Here is a 26,642-nt window from a genome sequence, read left to right as displayed (position 1 = left end):
TGATGTATTTATTTGATTGGTATGTGATTATGGAGTGGATTAGTGGTATAAAATGATCGGGTTTCGCGAGATTAATGGGTGGTGATGGAAGGAACAGTAGAAGAGAAGAAGTGGTTTCGCAGGGGCAAGAAATCTGGGATTCTACCAGACACTGAAGTGCCGCCGGGCGGCATCTTATTGGCCGCCAAGCGATGGCCACTGGAAAGCTTCATACTGAGAAGTCTGGTGCAGTGGCGGTGAAAGGAGTTATGAGTGAATTGGTTTTGGAGAAAAGTTAGCTTGAATGGGGGTAATATAGAGGAATAGAAAGTGGTTATGCCTATATCTCTGTAATGAATTGGTGTGTGCAGGTGGAGTGCAATGTGGTCTAATAGGTAATAAACATGATGGTAAATTAATAGTCTGATGTTAGAAAAGACTGATAGTATTGATCAATAGTGTTAGACAGGAATGATAGATAAGTTGGAATTATGAATTTCAATGGGTTGCACAAGTGGAAATTGGAAAGAGTTGTTGGGTAATGGAAGAATGCTCGATCCATTGGGTAAATATAGGATTGTTACTGATAAGCTTAAATGGGTAACAGAAATGAATGAGATTGGGTTCTGCTATTGGTAAACTGAGACATGATGTAATTTACATAAGTGTAGGTGAACCCCAATGGAAATGGTTAAAAGGATAATGATGGGTTATAGAGAAACCAAATCGGGTTAGAGTTGATGGGAAATCAGAATCAGGTACTAAAACATGAGTGAACAATGTACCTTAGAGTAATTTGGATCATAGAGCCAACTAAATTGAGTACCAAAACCAGTAGCTGAATGCTCCTGGTATAGCGCCTGGCGACCTACTGATACCGCCAGGCGATAGGAGCAACTGGAGAGGTCCTGCATCGCGTGGCGCCTGGCGGCAAGGTGTACTCCGCCAGGCGGTGACTAAAAAATAGTGGTGTTGGGAGGGCGCTGGCGCCTAGCGGTGGGTAGGTACCGCTAGGCGGTCTGGACTGATTTCGCTTGGCGGCGTGTTGCCTGAGCTAGGCAAAAATGTTGTTGTTGCTAATTTTTTTGAGTGTTGTTTTGAGCAATGATGCTACACTGGAACGGGTAATGTTGTGCCATGAGCGGGTAGGTTCATGGATGGTGGTTAACATCTGATGATATGAGCAGGGAGGTTCATATCCAGTTACTCTCGCGTGGGGATACGAGCGAGGTAGGTTCGTATGTTCTGTGCTCACGTTTGAGAGATGCCACGTGCGGGGAGGTACGGGGGCTGGTGGATCACATGTGTTGGACTACGGGCGGGTAGGTTCGTAGAGCAGGACTACAAGTGGGGAGGTTCATAGAGCAGGACTACGAGCGGGGAGGTTCGTAGAGGCAGGACCACGAGCGAGCAGGTTCGTGTGAGCATTATATTCCCGAGTCCAAGGCTAACCATTTGTGTGATTTGAAAGCTGAAAAGCTTTGGGGTTAAGGTCTTGGCTGTATGATTTACCTTATGTTATTTTATATATTTATATATTTATATATATATATATATAGATATATATATATATATATATATATATATATATATGCATATATGTTATTTTTATTTTCTCAGCTCACCCTTTCTATTTGTGTATGGCGATGATCGTGTGATTCGTTACACGGGAGCAAATGTTGATACAGGTGATGCTGAGGATGCTTAGGCGACGAAGTGAGGGCTAGCTGGGATTAAGCTAGGATTATATTTATGATGTTCATTTATATTTTATTTTGAACTTTTGGAAATTGTAAAGTTTTAAATACTATGATTTTAAATATTGTGGCGCGATGCTTAGACATTTTAATTTTCCCGCGTTTTGGGAATAATAATATCGTGATGTGTTATTTTATTTTCTTTATTTAATTACTTAAATTAATAATATTCCTTAGGGATGTTACATCTTTCAACGAAAATGAGCAACAAGTCTGGCAATGAGTTTGGACAACTCTGTAGAAGAACTCCCTATGATGATGATATCATCAACATATACTAATAAGTATAGTGTAACACTCGATTTTTGGATTGGGTTTAGCTACGAGGGAGGTGAACGGAAACTCAGATTCGACGAACTTCACATGTCGAGAGGTGTAAATCCTATCTGTTTTGGGATCGAGACATAAGTAAGCATGTTGATCTGCTGAGTAACCTATAAAAACACACAAAGCAGACTTTGGCGCAAGTTTATGGTTAGCATATGGTTTAATCTAGAGAAAACACAAACATCCAAAACATTTTTACTTATGATAATCCGGGCTAATGTGGAACAGTTTGGAATAGGGTGACTTGTACCCAAGAATTGGAAATGGGAGGCGATTTATGAGGTAGGCTGCAGTGGTCATGGCATGAGGCCAATAGGTGAGAGGCAAGCCCAAGTGATGAAGAAGAGAGAGACCGATTTCGACGATGTGATGATTGCATCGTTATGAAAATCCACTGTGTTCAGGTGTATGAGGTGGGGTGGTGTGATGACTTATACCATGAGTGCTTAAAAAAGGGCGAAGACCAATATATTCGCCTCCATTATCTGTGTACAAGATTTTTATTGTGTGGTGGTAGAAATTTTCATTGAGTAATTTAAATTTGGGAAATATAGTTTGCACATCAGATTTGTGTTTCATTGGATAAAGCCAGATATAACGAGTAAAATGATCAACAAACATGCAATGGTAGCGAAAATTATCAATTGATAAAATAGGGGAAGTCCATACATCTGAAAAAATTATTTCCAATGGATAAGAAGATTTAAGATTGGATTCATGAAAATGAAGCTTATGACTTTTGCTAATATGGCAGGATGTGCAATCTGATTGTTGGAATTTATTACAACCCAGAGAAAAGTGTTGTTGAATAAATTTGAAGATAGAAGATGAAGGATGCCCAAGGCTATGGTGCCATGAGGCAGAGGAATCTGTGCAGACATTGTGGATGGATGGTGAGGTAGCGAGCCAAAGATAAAGTCCATTCACACATGAGCCTTTATGGGTTGTTTGGCCCGTTTGCAAATTCTTCACGTAAAATGAGTTTGGCAGGAAAACAACAACAAAGTTAGTTTGTTAGGTAAGTTTATAGACAGAAACAATTTTTTGGTTCAGGGAAGGAACACACAAAATATTAGACAGGGATAAATCATTAAGTAAAAGTGTTCCAGAGTGAGAGATGTTTAAACCTAAACCATTACCCATAAATAGTGAGTCAGGACCAGTGTATGGATGATACCAATTGTTATGATCAAGACAATAAAGGAAAGAATAAATGAGAGAAAAAATTGACACGGAGAATCATCTTGCTCTTTTCTTAATTCTTTTAGAAGCTTCTTCAACCATATCATATCCTTTGTTGCTTCTAAGATAGCAACATACTCAGCTTCAGTGGTTGAAAGGGAGACTCTCCCTTGAAGTTTGGACTTCTAACTAATAGTTGTACCACCCAACGTAAAAATGTAACCTGTTGTGCTCTTTCTACCATCCAAATCACCTCCCAAATCTACATAAAAAAACCCTTGTAAAGTGAGATTACTTCTTCTAAAAGACAAATTCATATTTCAAGTGCCATTCAAATATCTCAATATCAACTTCACGCCTTCCCAATGCTCCCTTTCGGGATTTGATAGAAATCTGCTCACAACTCCCACTGCATGTGCTATGTCAGGTCTGGTGCAAACCATAACATACATCAAGCTCTCTACTGTAGATGCATATGACACTTTAGACATGTGACTTTCTTCTTCCTCTATCTGAGAAGATTTCCTTTTTTAGAACTTTAAGTGAGTTCCTAAAGGTGTATTCCTAGTTTTAGTATTTCCAACATTAAATCTACTAAGTAATTTTTCTACATATGTTTCCTGATATAAGTTCATAATACCTTCAGATCTATCCCTCAAAATTCTCATGACAAGAATTTGCTTGGCTGGACCAAGATCCTTCATTTCAAAAATTTTTGACAATTGTTTCTTCAACTTGTCAATTTCTACCATATTAGTACTAGCAATCAACATGTCGTTAACATACAAGGCAAGAATGATATGGTTGTTAACATATTTTTTCACGTAACAACATTGATCTTCTTCACATTTGTGAAATCTTGAGTTTCTCATAAACTTATTAAACTTCTTGTACCATTGTCTCGGTGCTTGTTTCAATCCATACAAACTTTTATGAAGCTTGCATACAAAATTCTCTTTTCCTTGTACTTCAAAACCTTTTGGTTGTGCCATAAAGAATTCTTCCTCAAGATCCCCATGTAGGAATGTAGTTTTCACATCTAATTGCTTCAAATGAAGATTTTCTGCAACAATTATACTTAAGATAACTATGATGGTAGTCATCTTAACAAGAGAGAACATTTATGTGAAGTCAATTCCTTGTCTTTGTTGGAACCCTTTCACTACGAGTGTAGCCTTATATCGTTTGCTACCATTTGGTTCTTCTTATAACCAATAGACCCACCTGTTTTGCAAAACCTTCTTTCCTTCTGGAAGTTTGGTTAAAGACCATGTTTTATTCTTCCGAAGAGACTTTATCTCCTCTTCCATTGCTAACTCCCACTTAATAGATTCATCTCTTTGCATAGCCTCAACAAAATGCTCTGGCTCACTAGAATCAGTCGACAACAAGTAATGCAATGAAGGAGAATACCTTTGTGGTGCTACAATTGTTCTGCTAGACCTTCTAATCCGAAATTCAGGAGTTACTGACTCTACTATTTGTTCAGGTTCTGACTCATACTCTGACTCAGGCTTTGACTCAAGCTCTACTTCTATATTCTACCTTTTGTTTGCTACATCACTTTTTGAAATTTCTTCTAATGATACCTGCTCTGGCTGTTTATTTGCATTTGCAAATTCCGCAGTCCTGTCTTTATATAACATGTTTTCATTAAAAGTAACATTTCTACTGTTGATAATTTTCTTGTTTTGGTCATCCCAAAACCTTTAGCCATACATGTCAGATCCATAACCAATGAAATAGCATCGTTGTGCCTCAGGGTTCAATTTATCTCTACTATTAGAGTTCAACAAATATATGAAGTACAACAAAAAAACTTTCAAATGTGAAAGGTTTACCTCATTTCCAAACCATACTTCTTCAGGTAACTAATAGTCTAAAGGAACTGATGGTCCTTTATTTACGAGATAAGTTGTTGTGCTTATTGCATCTGGCCAAAATACCTTGGGTAATCTTGATTTGATTCTTATACATCTTGCACTCTCATTTAAGGTTTTGTTTATTCTTTCTGCAACACCATTTTGCTCTAGTGTTCCTGGAACTGTCTTGATCATTCTGATCTCGTTCTCTGAACAAAACTCATTGGATTGACTACTGTCAAATTCTCCACCATTATCAGACTTCAAACATTTAAGCTTTAAACCTGTTTGAGTCTCAACCTCCTTTTTCCACCTTTTAAACACAAAAAACTCATCATATTTATTTTTAAGAAAATAAATCCATACCTTTCTTGTAGAGTCATCAATGAAGGTTACTTAATATTGTGAACCTCCAAGAAATTTCACTAGAGTTGGCCCCCAAACATTTGTATGTATTAGTTGTAGTCTTTCAACTTTAGACGACTTACTTATTTTGGAGAAGCTAACCTTTTTTCTGCTTTCCAACATCAACATGCTTCAAGTTAGGTATTTTACCTTTTGAGACCATGAGCTTCATTCCTTTCTCACTCATATGCCTAAGCCTCTGATGCCACAAAGAGGAATTGTTGCCAACTTCTGCAACTGATATCATATCCTTATTTGCAATCATGTAAAGAGATCTTTGCTTCTTTCCACGAGCAAAAACAAGATTACCTTTCATTGCCTTCCAATGTCCATCTCCAAAGGTGGTGTAATGTCCCTTATCATCCAACTACCATATAGATATTAAGTGTAACATCCCTACTGGATATTACGGATTTAAATAATAAAATAAAATAAGAAATTAAAATCTCCTTAATTGTAAATCCATTTCCCAAAAATGCGGGAAATTTCTAAACTTTATTTACTTCAATAACAATTCCAAAATCCCTGAATATAATTACTATTACTATTATCAAATAGTCCTGTAATATTAATAATTACAACTTATTTGAAATCATAAAGACAATGTAAAAACTCTAAGAAAATCGCCCCCAGGCTAGCCCTGCTCCGGCTCTGCGCCTCACTAGATACACCTGCAACACCATCTGCTCACGTATATCGCATATACGATCATCGCCAAACACAAGCAGATAGGGTGAGCTAATAGAATAAACATATAAATATAAACACCTTTATATATATCACACAAACACACCAAAGGAATCCCTTCCCTTGATTCCACACCACATGGCCACAACCATGTCAGTTATGTTCTACGTCTTCTATGAGTACTCCAAGGTGTCTTGCTGTCATACCTATCGGCCACAACCGATAGAACACGTGCGGGAAGCCATTGCTATGGATCATACACTGTAACGTCAGGTGGAGTTCCCAAATACGAACATAGTTCGTAGCGTCCCAAGACTACCAAACTCGTCAGCTAACTACTAAGGAGGGTAACCTATCTGGACCCATCCGTACAGGCTACAACTAGCACACTCACACCGGCAACACTCGTCAACCCGAGCTCAATTCAAGGGTTCCTTGTGTTCATCCACCATCCCGAGCTCAACTCGAGGGATGCCATTCCGAGCTCAACTCAAGGAATGCCATGTGCTTAACCCCTATCCCGAGCTCAACTCAAGGGATACGTTCTGAGCCACAACTCAAGAAACACCAGCAAACCCACATTTGAGGTATCAAAGAAGCCTTGTAGACCACGCAAACAAATACCAGCAAGGACAGATCATTCTATTGCAACCAGATCGCTTGGCACTGTTCATGAGGCGCCAAGCGCTACTGCTTCCAAAATCGCCTGGCACGGGACATGTATCGCCAAGCGTAAACGCGCCTCTAATGCCCATGCCTGCAGTTATCGCCTGGCAAGACACTCCTCACCGTTAGGCGCCACGCGTTCCAATAGCCATTGGTTTCGAAACTACCGCCTAGCGGCTCCAAAACTTCTGCCATGCGATACATCAGTATAGTGAGTTGTACTGGTTATCCCCTTGTAGCCTGATTTTTTTCCCAAGTTCGTGTAGGTGCTACAACAGAATTTCCACCTCTATTCCCATAACAATTCTCTGTACCCATGTGCTACTTTCATATACATGTAAGGGTATCCCCAACTCCAACCATATTATTCAGCCATTTGCCACAAAGTTATTCCCTTCCAAGGGATCTAAAACAGTTAGGTAACATCCATGTGTTCCCCACCTCAAACCAGTACATGTATATATTTTTTTATGGTCCTGGTAGCACTTTAATATTTACATTACCTATGATAGCTCCCTGTATTACCCCTTAACGTCCCATAACTCTTTTATACGCACATACGATCAATTCTCTTACAAGATAAACTATGAAACCAACAATCGTGCATAACATATATCTCTCGTTAATGACATCCAAATAAAAATGTACACCGTTCAAAGTGAAGAACTACATGTTATGGACCACCTGTCAAAATTTCTCCTAAATCGGACGGTTAACGAACCGGGAAATGCAGTTTTACGAAAAATGTGCAAACAAAAAAAAATGGTGGCGCCTAGCACCCAGAATCAGGAGCCTTGCACCTGGCAGTACAAGCCAGCGCCGAGCGATTGCAGAATTACTAACTACAGTAACAGTTGCACTCCAACTTTCCAGAAGAGATGATAATAAAATTAATGCTTTCACCTCATCATCAAATGTTATCTGCACTGATGTCAACTATGCAATAATTGTATTAAATTCACTAATATGATTAGTAATCGAGTTACCTTCACCCATTTTTAGGTTAACTAGTCTGCGAATCAAATACACTTTATTGGCTATAGATGGCTTCTTATACATATTTGACAACGCCTTTATCAAATCTATGGTTGTGTTCTCGTTCATGATGTTGAACGCAACATTCTTGGCTAATGTCAATCGGATCACACCCAGTGTTTGCCGATCTAACAACTCCCATTCTGGCTGTGCCATGTTGGTTGGCTTTTGCCCTATTAAGGGTAGATACAACTTCTTTTGATAAAGGTAGTCATTTATCTGCATCTTCCCGAACCCGAAGTCATTGCCATCAAACTTCTCAATCATCACCTTCCCTTCTTCCAATGTCATTGCTCCTATTGCTTTGACGAAAGCTTCTGCTGCCTTTGATGAAAGCTCCTGCTGCCTTTGACGAAAGCTCCTGCTGCTTTTGACCAAAACTCCCACTACTTCTCTAAACTGAGAGTCCTAAGAAGAAAAAGAAACCAAATCTTTTATGATGTGGAAGATCAGACAATGCTGCAACCATAAAGCATACTAAGAAAAATGGCTTTTAATACTAATTGTTAGGAACAAGGCAATAAAGGAAAGAATAAAGGAGAGAAAAAATAGACACGGAGAATTTAACGTGGTTCGGCATACAATGTGTATGCCTACGTCCACGACTACACTAGGAAGTATTTTTATTTATGATATATCTCAAACTTTACATAGGGTCTCTTATATAGTAAAATAGAGAACCACATCTCACAATCCTAAGTGATGTGGTTCTCTATTTTAATTATTCAGATTGATAAATGTTTGTCCAAATGTAAGCAGTCCAATCATAGAAGATTATGCTTTGGAAGCTATTTTTAAAATTGATTAAGTAAATTCTATTAGAGAACTTTTAGTTTGAGTGTTTATTTTTATATCTAGAAATGGTCAATCATGACTCATTTATTTGTTAGTAATTTATTATTGGACAATTTAGTGATTATATTATGCTAATAGAAGATTATAAAGTTGTGATGAATTATTACTGCATTTTAAACATGTCTAATAATAAGTATGAAAGCTTTAAATGATAGTAAAAAATTATAAGCAATAAAACAATTAGTTCATTATTAAGTTTTATTTTGGCTTAAATATACATTTGGTTCCTATTTTTGTTGTTTTTTTTCAATTTTGTCCCCATTTTCATTTTGTGTTCAATTAGGTCCTTATTTCATCAAATGTTGCTCAATTTGGTCATTTTCACTAACGGTGTTTAAATAGTTAACGTTTTTTAACAACACATGCAAGGTGTCAGCTCCTGGTTTTTTTGATGTTTTTTAAAATTTTTAAAATTTTTTTAATTTCAAAAAAATTGTCCACATGTCAAGTCACAATTGTGCTACGTCTCAATGCTAATGCCACATGTCAGTGTGTGGTTGTATTATTTCTTTTTGTTCAATTTAATCTCAATATTCGTTTTTTTGGTTCAATTCAATCCCTATATTCGTTATTTTTGTTTAATTTAGTCCCAAATTTTGTTAAAATGAAAGAATTTAATTTTTAAAATTGACATTACTATTTGTTATTTTTGAAATTCAATTATAAATTATAATGTTTAATTATAAATTGAATATAATTCTTAGATTCAAATGTTAAATAGAATATAATTATTTCAATATTATTAAAATTTTAAAAATCTATATTAACATTTGTAAAATTGACATTTAAATCTAAATATTTAATATTTTTATTGCATTTTATATATTAAAATCTAAAATATTTTATATTTAAATATTAATTTTACAAATATTAGTTTGCTTCTCTAAAATATTGAATATTTAAAATATTTTGAATATAAATTTTAAAAGTATTTAGAATATAAATATTAGAAACAAAATATTTAATAATTATATTCTTATAATATTTTAAATAATTATATTCTATTTAACAATTAAATATAAGAATTTTATTCAATTTATAATTAAATTTAATAATTTATAATTGAATTTAAAAAATTATAAATTCAAATGTCAATTTTAGAAAAAAAATTAATATAATTTGTATAAAGATATTAAATTTAATGTAAATTTCATAGTGACAAAGTTTATTTATTTTAACAAAAATTGGGATTAAATTGAACAAAAATAACGAATATAGGGACTAAAGTAAACAAAAAATATCTATCGATACCATTCTTCATATTACTTTGATTATTGCAAAGCACATTTCTTGTTAAATATTTTATATTTTACGAATGAGTTTGATTCAATTTATTATGCCTATTTTGTGCGTGATTCATATAATAATACATGCTTAATTTAACCTTCCCTATTAATCACTACAAGAAAAAATATTTTTAACAGGGTTATTTTTGGCATTTTCGGGGGTTTTAACCCCTGCTAAAGGCGTTACCCGCGGTTTGCTTTTCCCTTAGCAGCGTCGTTAACATATTACCGTCGATTTTGACTAACCCCTGGTAAAGCAACACTTACAAGCGATTTTGAAACCTCTAGAATTTACCGACGGTTTTGAAACTCCTGTATTTACCGGCGGTTCTGGAACTCCTGGTATTTACTGACGGTTCTGGAACCCCTAATATTTACCAACGATTCTGAAATCCCTGATATTTACTGACCGTTCGAGAACCCTGTATAACGGTACTGAAATTCCCTTTTCAATGTTTTTTACCCTTCAATGCAATTCATTATTTGTTGATGTTTTTACTTATTTTTCAAATTCCCTTAATTTTATCATTTTCATCCTTCCAGCCATAACATTTGTGATTCTGTTTGCTGAAAATTTTATCCTTGCTAACTTTAGTATTCTTAAGATTAAAATTTCAATTATTATATATAAAGTTATATTCGATAGAAGAAAACCGAAGATATAAAAATATCACATCTTTTCCACTTAATATTCTATTAGTAGAGGATCAAAATATGATGAATGACAACAAAAAGATCTTGTGGTTATTCTCTTAAGAATTTTTATTTGCTAGAAGGAGATTTGAGGTAAGCAAAAATGCATGTTTAAGCAGAAGCTATGCTAATTCGGCCTCAAACAAATGAGATTATACATAATGAGTCAAAGTAGTTATCAATGTTAAGATTTAGTACAAGGTACACTTATAAACCTGACTCGTAAGCTGGTCTATCAAGAAATTTTATGGGAGATTGACCTGAAAGCACAAAGCTTGTCTGGCATAATAAGAATGTTCTTGGATGGCCATATTCTGGATAACATTATAGCCAAGCTTTTTAATGTGAGGTAGTACATCATCTCTAAAGTTGGCATATGTGTTGATCTTTGGCTCTTGCACCACATGGTTCACAATATTGTTGATGGTAGAAAAAGAACTGAAAATTTAAATGGACACTTTTCTTGAGCTTTACATATTTATCTCTAATCCTAAAAATTTTCAATAAAGAACTACGTTTTCTTTTACAAAATTTGCAATGTTGTTGCACATAAACATAACAACTAATTCATTGAGCTTAGCTTTTATGATAAACATAGTACGCAATTACCAATGCTACTTCTGTGAATGGTAAGATAATTGTTGCATTAGTAAATGGCACCCAGGCCCATGTCTGCAGATTGCTGATACATTTGACACGATAATTCCCCATTTTCTACATAAAACTGCAGGATTTTTTTGTTGAAAAAACTTCATGAAAGGTAAACGAGAGAAAGAGATAGTTATTCTAAGATAAACCCAAATATAGCTGCAAACCTGCACAAACATGTGGCAAGGAGGAAGTGCCATCATTTTAAGATCAGAAGGATTATAGCTGAAAGAATTATCCTTCGATCATCAAGGTTATACTTTATCTCGTTAATAACATCTAGAAGCTGGTCAAATCGTGAGAGTTTATCAAGAAGAAAAGCAAGGCAATGGCAACCACATTGAAAGATTGTATATTGACAAAGAATAAACTATATAGAGTGTCATTTCTGTTCAAACTGAGTCTGAATATATATATGTACACATTTCACTCAATTGGTATAAAAAGAGAGATATTTATGTTCATCATTCAATAGGTTATAATCACTAAAAAAATCATGTATATAACGATGTTTTTAATACAACGGTTAATTAAAACTGTCACTTTTTGCAGTATAATACGTCAGTTTGATAACAACCATAATGTAAATGTATAATATGGCGTTTCTAACCACCATCTTTTACATTGTCATATTATTATTTAAAATTATGTCATTTTGAAATGCCACTTTATATAAAACATTACTTTTATAATTTTATGAAATTATTTCCTGTCCCACTTTTGTCTCGATACTCCTTTTTTTTGGTAAAACTTTGTTCCCTCTCTTTTCTATTTCATTTTCCCACTCAACAATTTAATATTTTCTTAACTTTCGAGAGTCACTGACACCTAAATTACTCAAACCCAGATCACTTCACTCTCACTCTCTGCGTTCACTCAGCTCTGCGTTCGCCTATTTCTCCTTTCTCCTTCATTTCACCCTAAATCACTTTGTTCACTCACATCTCCGTTCACTCACCTCTTCATTCACTCACCTCTTCGTTCACTCAGCTCTCCATTTCGCCTGTTTCTCCTTTCTCCTTTCTCCTTCGTTTCACCTCTTCGTTACACCTCTTTCTCCTTTCTCCTTCCTTCTCAATCTGTGTTCGCACCTCCATTTGCGCCTCAGTCCATGGTTGCCTCCGTTCGCATTTGCTCATTGGGTTCTTCAACCTCGTTCTGAAGGAGAAAGGTTCGATTGCTCGCATTTGCGCCTCAGTCCACTCCTTTTCTATTTCTGATATGACATTCATCAAATTAGTGTTGCCTTTTTGAATTTACTCTTGCCTATTTTTGATTTGAGTGACCAATTGTACGATTAGGGTTCGTGCGGTGGATAACGCCAGTTTGACATCGAAGGGTGAGGAACTCGCACCAGTTGTCTCCACCACACTGAAGCTCGAAATACATTCTTCGTAGAACAAAACCACTTCCGGTTCTGCCTCCGAATTTCACTTCCAATATTTTATTTTCTTTTTTTTTGTTGGGTGCTGGTTTTCTGCTTGATTTGTGGTCAAAATACATTTATCATGCCCCTTTTGAGTAGGAAACAATGGATTCAATAATGTTATGGTTTGCATTGCTCCAACTGAAATTAGGGCTATTTAATTCTTCTATTGCTCGATTTTCGTCTGCTAAACTACTAAACTTCCATTACCAATAACTACACCTTATTGATTTCCCCTGCACATGCTTCCCCATTTTAGTTGTCTGAAAGTGTTTTATATATTGGACGATTATGTCATGTGGATTGCAATACATTTTATATATATAATATATTTATTTATTCATTTGTTACCTGTGTTTGCTACATCTGAAAAGTGCATGAAGCATAAGATTGTTTGTGGCATGGTATGATAGTGTTCATTAACTAATATGAAGAATGCAATCACGTTTTTATACTAGACCTTTTTCTTAGTGTTGTGAGGTTTTGAATCATACACCATTCATATCATGTCAATGAAAAGTGATCATTGGCTTATACTTTTCACTTATGTAGAATTAATTACCCTATCTTTAGTTTAGTCCATTTAAGGTTTCTGTTGGAATTTTGAATAATTTGTTTGTGCCCTAGAGAAGGCATTTCTTGTGTTAATATTGATATTAGTTTAGCTTGTTTGGTGCTGGTTATTTTGTTTTTTCCTTCCTGTGATTTTGGAGTATATGAAGATATGTGATCTTAAGCACACTATCCATGATTTGTTTTCTTCTCCATTATAAATGATTGGGTAACCACTCTTCCTATTATCTACTATAAGCTAATATTTTTGACACATGGTTGGTGCAAAAATGTTGGTACATTTAGGTACATGTTTGAATTGCTGATGACATTATTCTTAAATTTCTCATATTTAAGTAGTATAGTTAAATTTTGTGTCTGCCTTGGTGTGGTTCTGCAAAAAATTTGGTTGCTTGGTGCTTGTGATTAGTTATGATTTCAGCATTTTTTCATGTTCTGAAACATGGTTATTTTTTTGTGATCATAATCTGTAATTTTTGACTGAAATTTATTAACAAATACATTTTTTTTTTTGTGGTTCTGCATACTAGTTATTTATGTTGGTACATTATTGGTGTTATTGTTTGTAAGGATCTGCAGCAATTTTTTCTCTCTAATCAGATATTACATGGCATGAACTCCAATTTCATATATACCTTCTCTATTTGTATAGGATAAAACTTGGACAACTTGCAAGTTAAAGCTGCTGCAAACTTTGTCCAGCTTATTTCATAATTTACATTAGTTATAATTTACATTAGTAAATTACTTAAACTTACTGTGTGGATGTCATAATTTATTTCAATTTCACTTACTCATATATACTATATTATTTCTTCATTGCAGGCACCAAATATTGAAAGTGGTGTGCCATCTCCGCATGAAATACTAGGATCAAGTGGTAGAAGCAAAGCACCTTAGACTTAGGACTTCTAATGTTGTCTTTTTTTCTTAGATGCTTGAATATTTTGGTACTCTTAATGTTGTCTTTTTTTTTCAAATGCTTGAATTGGTACTTTGGTGTAGTTATGTTATATTGACAATGAATCAATTTAGTTTATCAATTTCTATTTGATAGTGCTATAATTTTTTATATTTTTTAAATTATCATGAAAAAATAATTTTATCGAATTATGAAAGTATAAGAAATATTAAAAATGAATAAATAATTAAATATTAAAATTACGTCACATGATACATTTGATAATGACATAATTAATATCAGAATTAATTCTAATTAATTGAACTGGTGACATTTAAAAATGTCATAATATAATGATAATAGTGTCAGTTTAAAGCGTTGTTTTTCACATTATATTTGTCATCCAGTAAAAATATTACATCAATTTTAACTTACGCTTTTTGCCTCTTTAAACCGCCACTTTATACGTTGTATAAAATGACAGTTGTTGCGGCGGTTCATCTATAACTGCTATATTATACCTTGTGACAGCAAGAATTACGACATTTCAGGAAACCCTCACTCAAGTAAATAAAGACAGTTAAAAATGACGTAAATTACAAAAATAAACGTCGGTATTGACATATTTTTTTGTAGTGTCACATCATATGTCAAATACATATTTAACAGTGGAATCACTCAAATTTAGCGAAAAATTTTAAGTATAAAAATAAAAATAAACAAAAACAAAATATTATCAAAATATTAAAGTATGAAATACTGATGTTGAATCTTCTGTGTAATAAGGTTCACTCATTAGTAGACATGTTTTATATCTCAACAGTTTGTATGATTGTGTAATGAGCTATAGGCACCATTAAGTTAACTTATTTAGGTTGCAGATTTACTATTCGTTCATTTGACATAAACCAAGAAGAAAAACAAAGTAGAAAACATGGAATAAGGAACATACATATAAGGTGTATCCCCACCAAACTTCTTTTGATTAACAAATCCAAAGAGAAGCTTGATGTAACCTCCACCACACTCAATCTCATGTTCAAATTTTACAGAATGTTGGAGGACCAATGTTTTGTTCTTGTTGCTAGTGGCTGTTTGATTGTTTCATCCCTTTGTATGATTAAAACCCATAATAATAACACAAAATATCTTTATTAGTCTCTCTGTTAGTAATATCAAGAAAAAGATAACATTTTTATCTCGAGCAAACTCGTTGTATGAAGTATATGAAGGTAAGTAATTTATGACAAAAAATCTTCAAATATATTTCATATTTCACCTAATGCTAACTTATAATAACTACCACATGAACCCACCTTCTATGGAATTTATTTGATTACATGTTTTCTTGGCCGAAGATCTTTCCAAACTTTTCAGCATTCCTGACAAAAAGGTTTGATTAGATAGTTAACCACTATTTAAGAAACTAGTATAAAATATATAAACAATGATGATTTATCATTTTAGAGAAACAGAACACAAAGACAAAGTACATAGTAGTTATCATATATATGTGGACATGATGGTAAAATATGAGATAATTGTCAAAGTTATCTCTTATATATGTATTTGTAAAATATTACACAAAAAAGTAGAATATTATACACATTCAATTAATATATATATATATATATATATATATATATATATATATATATATATATATTTAGTTGAATGTGCATAAAGTGGCATTAGGAGAAATACTATAAAGTTAACTAATATTGTATCACGTATTAAGATTATTAATTTGTGATATACTACTAAAAATATTCTTTAACCATTTTCAGTTCTACATTTATTCTCAATATGCAGTAGTTTCCAATCAAACTTCATAAAGAGTCTCATTGTATAAAAGTTCTTTTAGGTGTTATTTATGTTTTCACATAAAAAAATTTGAAGGACATAAATATCAGGTAAACCTTCGTTAAAATTAAATATTTTAGTAGTGTTAAGAAATGATTAACCTGTATACAATATCTAATATTTAAAAGCTCCTAGTGAGGAAAGAAAACAAAAGAATAGAGTGAACACTAGAAAGTGGAATGAATATACCTTGCAGTAGCCATGAAACCAAGTTATACATCATTTCCTATCCAGTAATATTGAGGCTGTAAAAAATGAAAATTGATATTAAGAAATCAAAGAGAAAAGGTTTTTGATGCATTATGCCAACACAGCCAAATATCAAACTCACTAAATAACATAAATCTCATTCCTTATTTGAGGAATATTTTTGTGAATTCCGAAGTTTATCCTATAGTAAATAATGCTTGATAAAGAACTGTGAGACAACGAAAAAGGGATACCATATAGATAGAACATTAATTTGGACCTTGGTATTAAGTATACTCATAATTTTTCTAGCATTATTTTAACAAATTCAAGTTTTTCTTGCTAGCAAGCCCTGTATTAAAAAATTTCCTCTTTTGGATGGAGGAGGACAACAAAGCATATATCTACCAAATATTGATGGAATTTCATAACAAATCTTTCCTATTGCTAGTACCACCTATCATAATTTCCCATAATTTCATACCACATCAATAATTTTTAAAATAATTTATAGACAGAACAAGAACATCATTGAAAAGGGAAAACAATCCAAATAAAGTATTGTTACATCTGCAACACTATAGATAATTTAAGCTAATAAAACACTAGATGAGAATCATCTACTTAAGACAATTTGACCTTTTGGATAAAATAAGACAGAGTTAATAAAACCTTACCAAATCGAGTGAGTAATTGCACAACATAAACATCCCCGATTCCATTAACTCCTACAGTTATAAGGAATTTTGTTAACCACTATTGCTACCAAACAGATATGATTGATGAAAAGTGATCACCTTCATGAAGCAGATTAAATTTACTGCTCCTTGTGTTGTCTTCAAGCCTTCAACCACGTTCCAACTAAGAAATATACCAATCATCACAGAAGTAAATACACATATACACAAACTTCAAGCCTTCAACCACTTCCACTATCTTCTCCATAATATGTTCCAACTAATTTATTTTCAGATTTGTGCCTGAACTCCAAAGTTATTTTCTGCACATTTTGTCTTAACAGAGAGGTGAGGTATGTTTGCTAGTGAGGAACTTGGTATTCATGTATTATTTCCTTTCCTAATTTTCTTTAGTCTTATAAGGTACAATAGAACGACATAAGTCTTTAACAAACCCAAACATTCAAAAAGAGCTTGAATTGCTGAATCCAAAACAAAAGAGACCAACAATGATTAACTTAAGAAGTACGTATAAATGAGGACAATACACCCTTTAACAAACAGCTAGAGAAGAAAAGCAGGAAAGGCTTCAAATTAATTTTCATTTCAGAAAGCTCAATTTTCATTTAAAATGCAAAGAATAAAAAAAGTATGTTTTGATAGAGCTAACTGAATTTGTCGGATTGATTAGACGAGAACAAGGGTACTTACATTCATCACCCTACAATGTTGGCAAGGAAGTTAGTAATTCATAATTCTCATGTATTACATAGTTCCATCATTCACCATTAATAACAAAATAAGCAGCTAGAAATATTATGGATTTCCATAAATTACAATATTATGGAAAATCCTATTAATGATTTGAACAAAGACATTTTACTTGCAAGCAAAAATCTGAACTTATGAGAGGCTTCACCAAGAACTTGAGCATCCCATCCTCATTTCACAACATTTATCTCTTCGTGGAGTTTGTTTTGAAAACAATGAATCACAAGTAATAGAAATACACAAACAATAAAAGAAACTACATTAATAAAGATTCATTAAGCTTTTAGGAGAGCATTATAGAAAGTCAAAAACGTTCCTGCAATAATAAGATCAAATATCTGTGCATTACACGAGCTCATACTCTATAATGACTTAATTAAACACTTGAAACAAAGTTAAATAATATTTCAAAATTAAAATTTCAAAATTAAAAAAAAAACATTTAAGAAAAAAAGAAAGTGATCATGATAATGCTTTATTAATAACTTTAAAAATTAATTAATATTAAGAAATACTTAATGTTTTTTAAATTAAATAATAAAAAGTAAAAGTGTATGATGTTTTTCTTTTAAAAAACTAAAACTTGGCAGTTGTGATAAATGGATATAAAAATGGTTATGAGTGGTTCTGTTTTGTTGAATTGCATGGATTTGGTTGGTTATTATTTCAAACCAATTGTAATGGTCAATGATTAGATGTTTGCATTAGATAATAAAAGTAAGAGTGTATGATAGTTTTCTATTAAGAGATTAAAATTTAGTGGTTTTTATAATCGAATATAAATCTAGTTATGAGTGGATTTGATTTGTTGAATTGGCTCCATTTCGTTTATCATTATTCCAAACCAATTGTAATGGCCAACGATGAGATGTTTGTACGACCGGGCAAGATGAGCAAGGTGTTGAGCCCAATGAACAAGACCTTTTATTCTAATAAAGAAATATTCCTTCGTGAACTTATCAATAATGCTTCAAATGTATGTAATCTTTTAATTTGATTTTATATTTTTCATTTTTTTTCTTATAAGTGTTATTGATCATTATATATATATATATATATATATATATATATATATATATATATATATATATATATATATATACAGGCTTTGGATAAAATTCAAATTGAGAGGCCTATAGACGAGAACATTTTAGATGATGGGATGATTATAAGATTGGTCCCCCACAAGGGTAACAAAACACTTTCTATCATTGACACTGGTATTGGCATGTCCAAAGCAGGTCAGACACTAATATTTCTTGTTCGGTTGCATTTCTGTTACACCCTCATTAATTTTAGCAATGTGTCTATGTTTTTATTTTAGATTTGGAAGATAGTTTGGGAGTTGGGTTTTACTCTGCTTATTTGGTTGCTCACAAGGTTATCGTCACCTCTAAGCATAATGATCATGATCAATATATCTGGGAATCTCTGTCTAATGGCTCTTTCATTGTTACCAAGGACACCAATACCCAACAACCCTCAAGGGGGACCAACATTACCCTCTTCCTCAAGGACAACCAGGTTCACAAATTAACTCATTCACATGTTCTTTTATTCTTTTGTTCACTCATTTTCTTTAACAGTTGGAGTACTTGGAAGAAACCACCATCAAGAATCTCGTTGTCAAAAACTGTCAGCACATTTCCTATCCTATTTACTTATGGAACACCAAAGAGCATTGGCAACTCATTAACATTTGGTTGCACAACCAAGAGAGGGACAAAATAATTATAGCTCAACGACTTGTGAATCACTTACCAAATGATCTTATATTCTCCATTCTTTCTAAACTGTGTTTAAAATCCCTCAAGAGATTTGGATGCTTACAAAGATCATGGACCCTCTTGTTTGAAAATTCTCATTTCATGAACTTATTTCATAATAACTTCATTTGTAATAATCATTCCTCCTATGATGACACATCTCTCCTTTTAAGCCTCACTATAGATCGTACCACCTTATGTTCAGTTTCTGATGAGAGGTTTCAAAATATGGAAAAAATAGATTGGCCAAATTCATTTCAAGAGGATTACTCTTCTTTGTGTTCTATTGTGGGTTCTTATAGTATTAATGGAATTATTTGCATATACTCACATGTTGGAGAAACTATATATTTGTGGAATCCGACAAACAATGAATTTAAGGTCATTCCTCCTAGTCCATTTGAGCCTTTACAATATGGTATCCCTCTTGACCATAAATGTCAAGGATTTGGCTATGACTCTGTTAGAGATGACTATAAGGTGATTAAGCATGTATCTTTAAATGACGCTTTTATTGAAGACTTTTACGATCCCAAATATGCAACTATAGTAGAGATGTATAGCCTAAGAAGGAACTCTTGGAAGAAACTCGAACATGATATCGATTTGCCTGTGTGCTATGAGGATATTGATAAATTCTACTTCGAGGGAATGTGTCATTGGTTGGGTTATCCATGTGAACTTGCGGAAGCATATTTGGTATCATTTGACTTAAGCAATGAGGTTTTCATTATCACCAAGACACCTTTAGACATACCCGAGGAAATATTTTATAATTCTCAAGCAGATTACATATGGAGACACTTATTGATCTTAAATGGGTCAATTGCTTTTATGTTAAATTTTGAACGTACAATTTATCTATATATTTTAGTTGAAGTTGGTAAGAAGGAAACATGGACAAAAATCCATGTTTTTGGACCCACACCTTCCATTGCTTACCCTATTGGAACATGGAATATGGGTAATATACTCTTTTATACTCCGGATGATGATGAACTAGTTTGGTTTAATTTATGTACCCACAAAATTGAGAAGCTTAATTTTAAGGTTAATGAGGATGTTAAATGTAGTAAGGGATTGCAATTAGTAGTTTATAAGGAAAGTCTTGTAAGAATGAATAGTTAATTATGTTTCTCATTTTCATCAAAGTGGTAAATGAATGGTTATCATAATTTTCAATTGTACATATTCAAAATGTTTCATCAATTTCACATTATAATTAAGCATATGATAATTTATGAAACCAAATAATATGAAATTTAATATTTAATTTTCTTTTAAAGGTTTAGTCTTTCTCATTTATAATATGACCTTATTTTATTTCAATTTTCAAAGTGATCTTTTACCTTAAAGCATATGTTATCGCCTAAAAAGGAAAGGAACTTGTTTTGATGATTATAGATAAAACTTATTAATGAACTAATTTTTTTATTGCTTATACTTTTTATTATAATTTAAAGCTTTCATACTTATTATTAGACATGTTTAAAATGCGGTATTAATTCATCACAACGTTATAATCTTCTATTAGCATAATATAGTTACTAAATTGTCTAATAATAAATTACTAAAAGATAAATGAGTCACGATCAACCACTTTTAGATATAAAAATAAACACTCAAACTAAAAAATTTCTACTACAATTTCCGTAATCAATTTAAAAATAGCTTCCAGAGCATAGTTTTCTATAATTGGTAGGGCTGGACATAATTTACTAAACTATAGTTAATTGTACTATATTAAACTAAAATATACTAAACTATTCATAATAATAATTGAACTGTACTATAAAATAGTTCAGTTTTAAGAAACTAAACTTATGTTAAGTTAACTAAGTTAACTATTGAACTATAGTAGATTGAAAGAGCAAAAATACCTCAAATAAAAATATTGGTATTAGGATAAATATTGGTACTAACGTATTTTTTTATGGGTTAAATATGTTTTAGGTCCTTCAAGTTTTAGTGAATTTTGGAATTAGTCCCTCATCAAAACTTTATACCAATTTAGTCCTTCATCTTTCAAAATGTATGAATCTAGTCCTTTTAACCAAATTTTGTTAAGTTTATCTTACGTTTCAAGCACATTTTATGATAGTATTTAAGTTAACATTGAAGCAAAAATGTGTCAAACAGTGTAAATAATTTAAATACTATCATGAAATGCGCTTGAAACGTCAGATAAACTTAACAAAATTTGGTTAAAAGGAATAAATTCATGCATTTTGAAAGATGAAGGACTAAATTGGTCAAATTTTTTGATGAGGGACTAATTCCAAATTTCGCTGAAACTTGACGGACCAAAGACATATTTAACCCTTTTTTTATTTTAAAATCTTATGTAATATTATTTTTTAGTTTTAAAATATTTATTATGTGGCATCAACTTTTTTAAAGAGATTTTATTTTAAAAAATTCTTAAAATATTAATTTTAGAACTTCATAAACTTTCTATAACATTTTTCACACAAATATTAATTAATACAAATGTTAAAAAAAATATTAATTTTGATTTCAGAAAGCTCAATTTTCATTTAAAATGCAAAGAATAAAAAAAGTATGTTTTGATAGAGCTAACTGAATTTGTCGGAATGATTAGACGAGAACAAGGGTACTTACATTCATCACCCTACAATGTTGGCAAGGAAGTTAGTAATTCATAATTCTCATGTATTACATAGTTCCATCATTCACCATTAATAACAAAATAAGCAGCTAGAAATATTATGGATTTCCATAAATTACAATATTATGGAAAATCCTATTAATGATTTGAACAAAGACATTTTACTTGCAAGCAAAAATCTGAACTTATGAGAGGCTTCACCAAGAACTTGAGCATCCCATCCTCATTTCACAACATTTATCTCTTCGTGGAGTTTGTTTTGAAAACAATGAATCACAAGTAATAGAAATACACAAACAATAAAAGAAACTACATTAATAAAGATTCATTAAGCTTTTAGGAGAGCATTATAGAAAGTCAAAAACGTTCCTGCAATAATAAGATCAAATATTTGTGCATTACACGAGCTCATACTCTATAATGACTTAATTAAACACTTGAAACAAAGTTAAATTATATTTCAAAATTAAAATTTCAAAATTAAAAAAAAAACATTTAAGAAAAAAAGAAAGTGATCATGATAATGCTTTATTAATAACTTTAAAAATTAATTAATATTAAGAAATACTTAATGTTTTTTAAATTAAATAATAAAAAGTAAAAGTGTATGATGTTTTTCTTTTAAAAAACTAAAACTTGGCAGTTGTGATAAATGGATATAAAAATGGTTATGAGTGGTTCTGTTTTGTTGAATTGCATGGATTTGGTTGGTTATTATTTCAAACCAATTGTAATGGTCAATGATTAGATGTTTGCATTAGATAATAAAAGTAAGAGTGTATAATAGTTTTCTATTAAGAGATTAAAATTTAGTGGTTTTTATAATCGAATATAAATCTAGTTATGAGTGGATTTGATTTGTTGAATTGGCTCCATTTGGTTTATCATTATTCCAAACCAATTGTAATGGCCAACGATGATGAGATGTTTGTACAACCGGGCAAGATGAGCAAGGTGTTGAGCCTAATGAACAAGACCTTTTATTCTAATAAAGAAATATTCCTTCGTGAACTTATCAATAATGCTTCAAATGTATGTAATCTTTTAATTTGATTTTATATTTTTTATTTTTTTTCTTATAAGTGTTATTGATCATTATATATATATACACAGGCTTTGGATAAAATTCAAATTGAGAGGCTTATAGACGAGAACATTTTAGATGATGGGATGATTATAAGATTGGTCCCCCACAAGGGTAACAAAACACTTTCTATCATCGACACTGGTATTGGCATGTCCAAAGCAGGTCAGACACTAATATTTCGCGTTCGGTTGCATTTCTGTTACACCCTCATTAATTTTAGCAATGTGTCTATGTTTTTATTTTAGATTTGGAAGATAGTTTGAGAGTTGGGTTTTACTCTGCTTATTTGGTTGCTCACAAGGTTATCGTCACCTCTAAGCATAATGATCATGATCAATATATCTGGGAATCTCAGTCTAATGGATCTTTCATTGTTACCAAGGACACCAATACCCAACAACCCTCAAGGGGGACCAACATTACCCTCTTCCTCAAGGACAACCAGGTTCACAAATTAACTCATTCACATTTTCTTTTATTCTTTTGTTCACTCATTTTATTTAACAGTTGGAGTACTTGGAAGAAACCACCATCAAGAATCTCGTTGTCAAAAACTGTCAGCACATTTCCTATCCTATTTACTTATGGAACACCAAAGAGCATTGGCAACTCATTAACATTTGGTTGCACAACCAAGAGAGGGACAAAATAATTATAGCTCAACGACTTGTGAATCACTTACCAAATGGTCTTATATTCTCCATTCTTTCTAAACTGTGTTTAAAATCCCTCAAGAGATTTGGATGCTTACAAAGATCATGGACCCTCTTGTTTGAAAATTCCCATTTCATGAACTTGTTTCATAATAACTTCATTTGTAATAATCATTCCTCTTATGATGACACATCTCTCCTTTTAAGCCTCACTATAGATCGTACCACCTTATATTCAGTTTCTGATGAGAGGTTTCAAAATATGGAAAAAATAGATTGGCCAAATTCATTTCAAGAGGATTACTCTGCTTTGTGTTCTATTGTGGGTTCTTATAGTATTAATGGAATTATTTGCATATACTCACATGTTGGAGAAACTATGTATTTGTGGAACCCGACAAACAATGAATTCAAGGTCATTCCTCCTAGTCCATTTGAGCCTTTACAATATGGTATCCCTCTTAACCGTAATTGTCAAGGATTTGGCTATGACTCTGTTAGAGATGACTATAAGGTGATTAAGCATGTATCTTTAAATGACGCTTTTACTATTGAAGACTTTTACGATCCCAAATATGCAACTATAGTAGAGATGTATAGCCTAAGAAGGAACTCTTGGAAGAAACTCGAACATGATATCGATTTGCCTGTGTGCTATGATGATATTGATAAATTCTACTTCGAGGGAATGTGTCATTGGTTGGGTTATCCATATGAAGCTGCGGAAGCATATTTGGTATCATTTGACTTAAGCAATGAGGTTTTTATTATCACCAAGACACCTTTAGACATACCCGAGGAAATATTTTATAATTCTCAAGCAGATTACATATGGAGACACTTATTGATCTTAAATGGGTCAATTTCTTTTATGTTAAATTTTGAACGTACAATTTATCTATATATTTTAGTTGAAGTTGGTAAGAAGGAAACATGGACAAAAATCCATGTTTTTGGACCCACACCTTGCATTGCTTACCCTATTGGAACATGGAATATGGGTAATATACTCTTTAATACTCCAGATGATGATGAACTAGTTTGGTTTAATTTATGTACCCACAAAATTGAGAAGCTTAATTTTAAGGTTAATGTGCATGTTACATGTAGTAACGGATTGCAATTAGTAGTTTATAAGGAAAGTCTTGTAAGAATTAATAGTTAATTATGTTTCTCATTTTCATCAATGTGGTAAATGAATGGTTATCATAATTTTCAATTGTACATATTCAAAATGTTTCATCAATTTCACATTATAATTAAGCATATGATAATTTATGAAACCAAATAATATGAAATTTAATATTTAATTTTCTTTTAAAGGTTTAGTCTTTCTCATTTATAATATGACCTTATTTTATTTCAATTTTCAAAGTGATCTTTTACCTTAAAGCATATCTTATCGCCTAAAAAGGAAAGGAACTTGTTTTGATGATTATAGATAAAACTTATTAATGAACTAATTTTTTTATTGCTTATACTTTTTATTATAATTTAAAGCTTTCATACTTATTATTAGACATGTTTAAAATGCGGTATTAATTCATCACAACGTTATAATCTTCTATTAGCATAATATAGTTACTAAATTGTCTAATAATAAATTACTAAAAGATAAATGAGTCACGATCAACCACTTTTAGATATAAAAATAAACACTCAAACTAAAAAATTTCTACTACAATTTCCGTAATCAATTTAAAAATAGCTTCCAAAGCATAGTCTTCTATAATTGGTAGGGCTGGGCATAATTTACTAAACTATAGTTAATTGTACTATATTAAACTAAAATATACTAAAACTATTCATAATAATAATTGAATTGTACTATAAAATAGTTCAGTTTTAAGAAACTAAACTTATGTTAAGTTAACTATTGAACTATAGTAGATTGAAAGAGCAAAATACCTCAAATAAAAATATTGGTATTAGGATAAGAATTGGACTTATGTGTTTTATGTCTTACGTTCTATTCTTTCTCTTTCATATTGAAATATTTATTTTATTTTGTCTTAATTTTTTTCTTTACTTTTTCTTTGAGAAAAATATAAAATATTTATAATTAATTTATTAAAAAAATTATAAATTAATTCAATATCTTATTTTATTTTGAATGAATTTTATTATGTAATGTTCTTTTTATGTTATGATTTTACGGAAGTTATTTTTAAGAATTAAATTTTGTGACAGCTAACATTTTTATAATTTTTTATTTATATTAAAGTTTTTTGTAACTTAAATATTGAAATTAGTATAATAAATATAAATATTGGTACTAACGTAATTGGTGTTAATTGGTGTATTGAAGTATGATGCATATTTCAAATATTATTTTCTACGCACTTTCAAATTATAAACTTTAGATTATTATTGTGTAGTACAATCATATGTAATTAGTGCAATTCGATTCAAAACAGTGTAATTGAGTTCAAAAATAGTGCAATTCAATTCAAAATCAATGCAATCCGATTCAAAAATAGTACTATTCAGTTCAAAAAGAGTGAAGTTTATTCAAAATCAGTGCAATTCGGTTCAAAAACGATTCAAAAACAGTGTAGTTAAGTTAAAAATTAGTGCAATTCAGTCCAAAAATAGTGCAGTTCAGATCTTACGTAGTGTAGTTCATAAAACAGTTCAGTTTATAATAGTTTAGTTCAGTTTATATTATAGTGCAGTGTAGTTCAGTGTAGTGCAGTCCAGTTTATTTTTAAGAATAACAGTTCAG

General features: G+C 31.9%; 2 protein-coding genes across 2 annotated transcripts; both read left to right on the top strand.

Moving 5' to 3' along the window:
• The first annotated feature begins 18,904 nt into the window (after positions 1–18,904).
• Positions 18,905–20,676, top strand: LOC146885793 (uncharacterized). The gene is made up of 3 exons (XM_085675097.1): positions 18,905–19,023; positions 19,107–19,306; positions 19,369–20,676. Exons 1-3 carry the CDS (start codon positions 18,945–18,947, stop codon positions 20,674–20,676), a joined length of 1,587 nt encoding a protein of 528 aa, XP_085531223.1. The 5' UTR covers positions 18,905–18,944.
• Positions 20,677–23,062: 2,386 nt separating this feature from the next.
• Positions 23,063–25,136, top strand: LOC146885792 (uncharacterized). The gene is made up of 4 exons (XM_085674277.1): positions 23,063–23,209; positions 23,291–23,426; positions 23,510–23,709; positions 23,772–25,136. The coding sequence occupies exons 1-4, from the start codon at positions 23,084–23,086 to the stop codon at positions 25,080–25,082; spliced, it is 1,773 nt and encodes a 590-aa protein (XP_085530403.1). The 5' UTR covers positions 23,063–23,083; the 3' UTR covers positions 25,083–25,136.
• The last annotated feature ends 1,506 nt before the right edge of the window (positions 25,137–26,642 follow it).

The sequence above is a fragment of the Vigna unguiculata genome, chromosome 6 (assembly GCF_037176805.1).
Source record: "Vigna unguiculata cultivar grain cowpea cultivar isolate G323 ecotype 2 chromosome 6, ASM3717680v1, whole genome shotgun sequence".
In the NCBI taxonomy this organism is placed as follows: domain Eukaryota; kingdom Viridiplantae; phylum Streptophyta; class Magnoliopsida; order Fabales; family Fabaceae; genus Vigna; species Vigna unguiculata.
The sequence above is the reverse complement of the archived record's forward strand: the minus strand, read 5'-3'. Positions and strand labels throughout refer to the sequence as shown.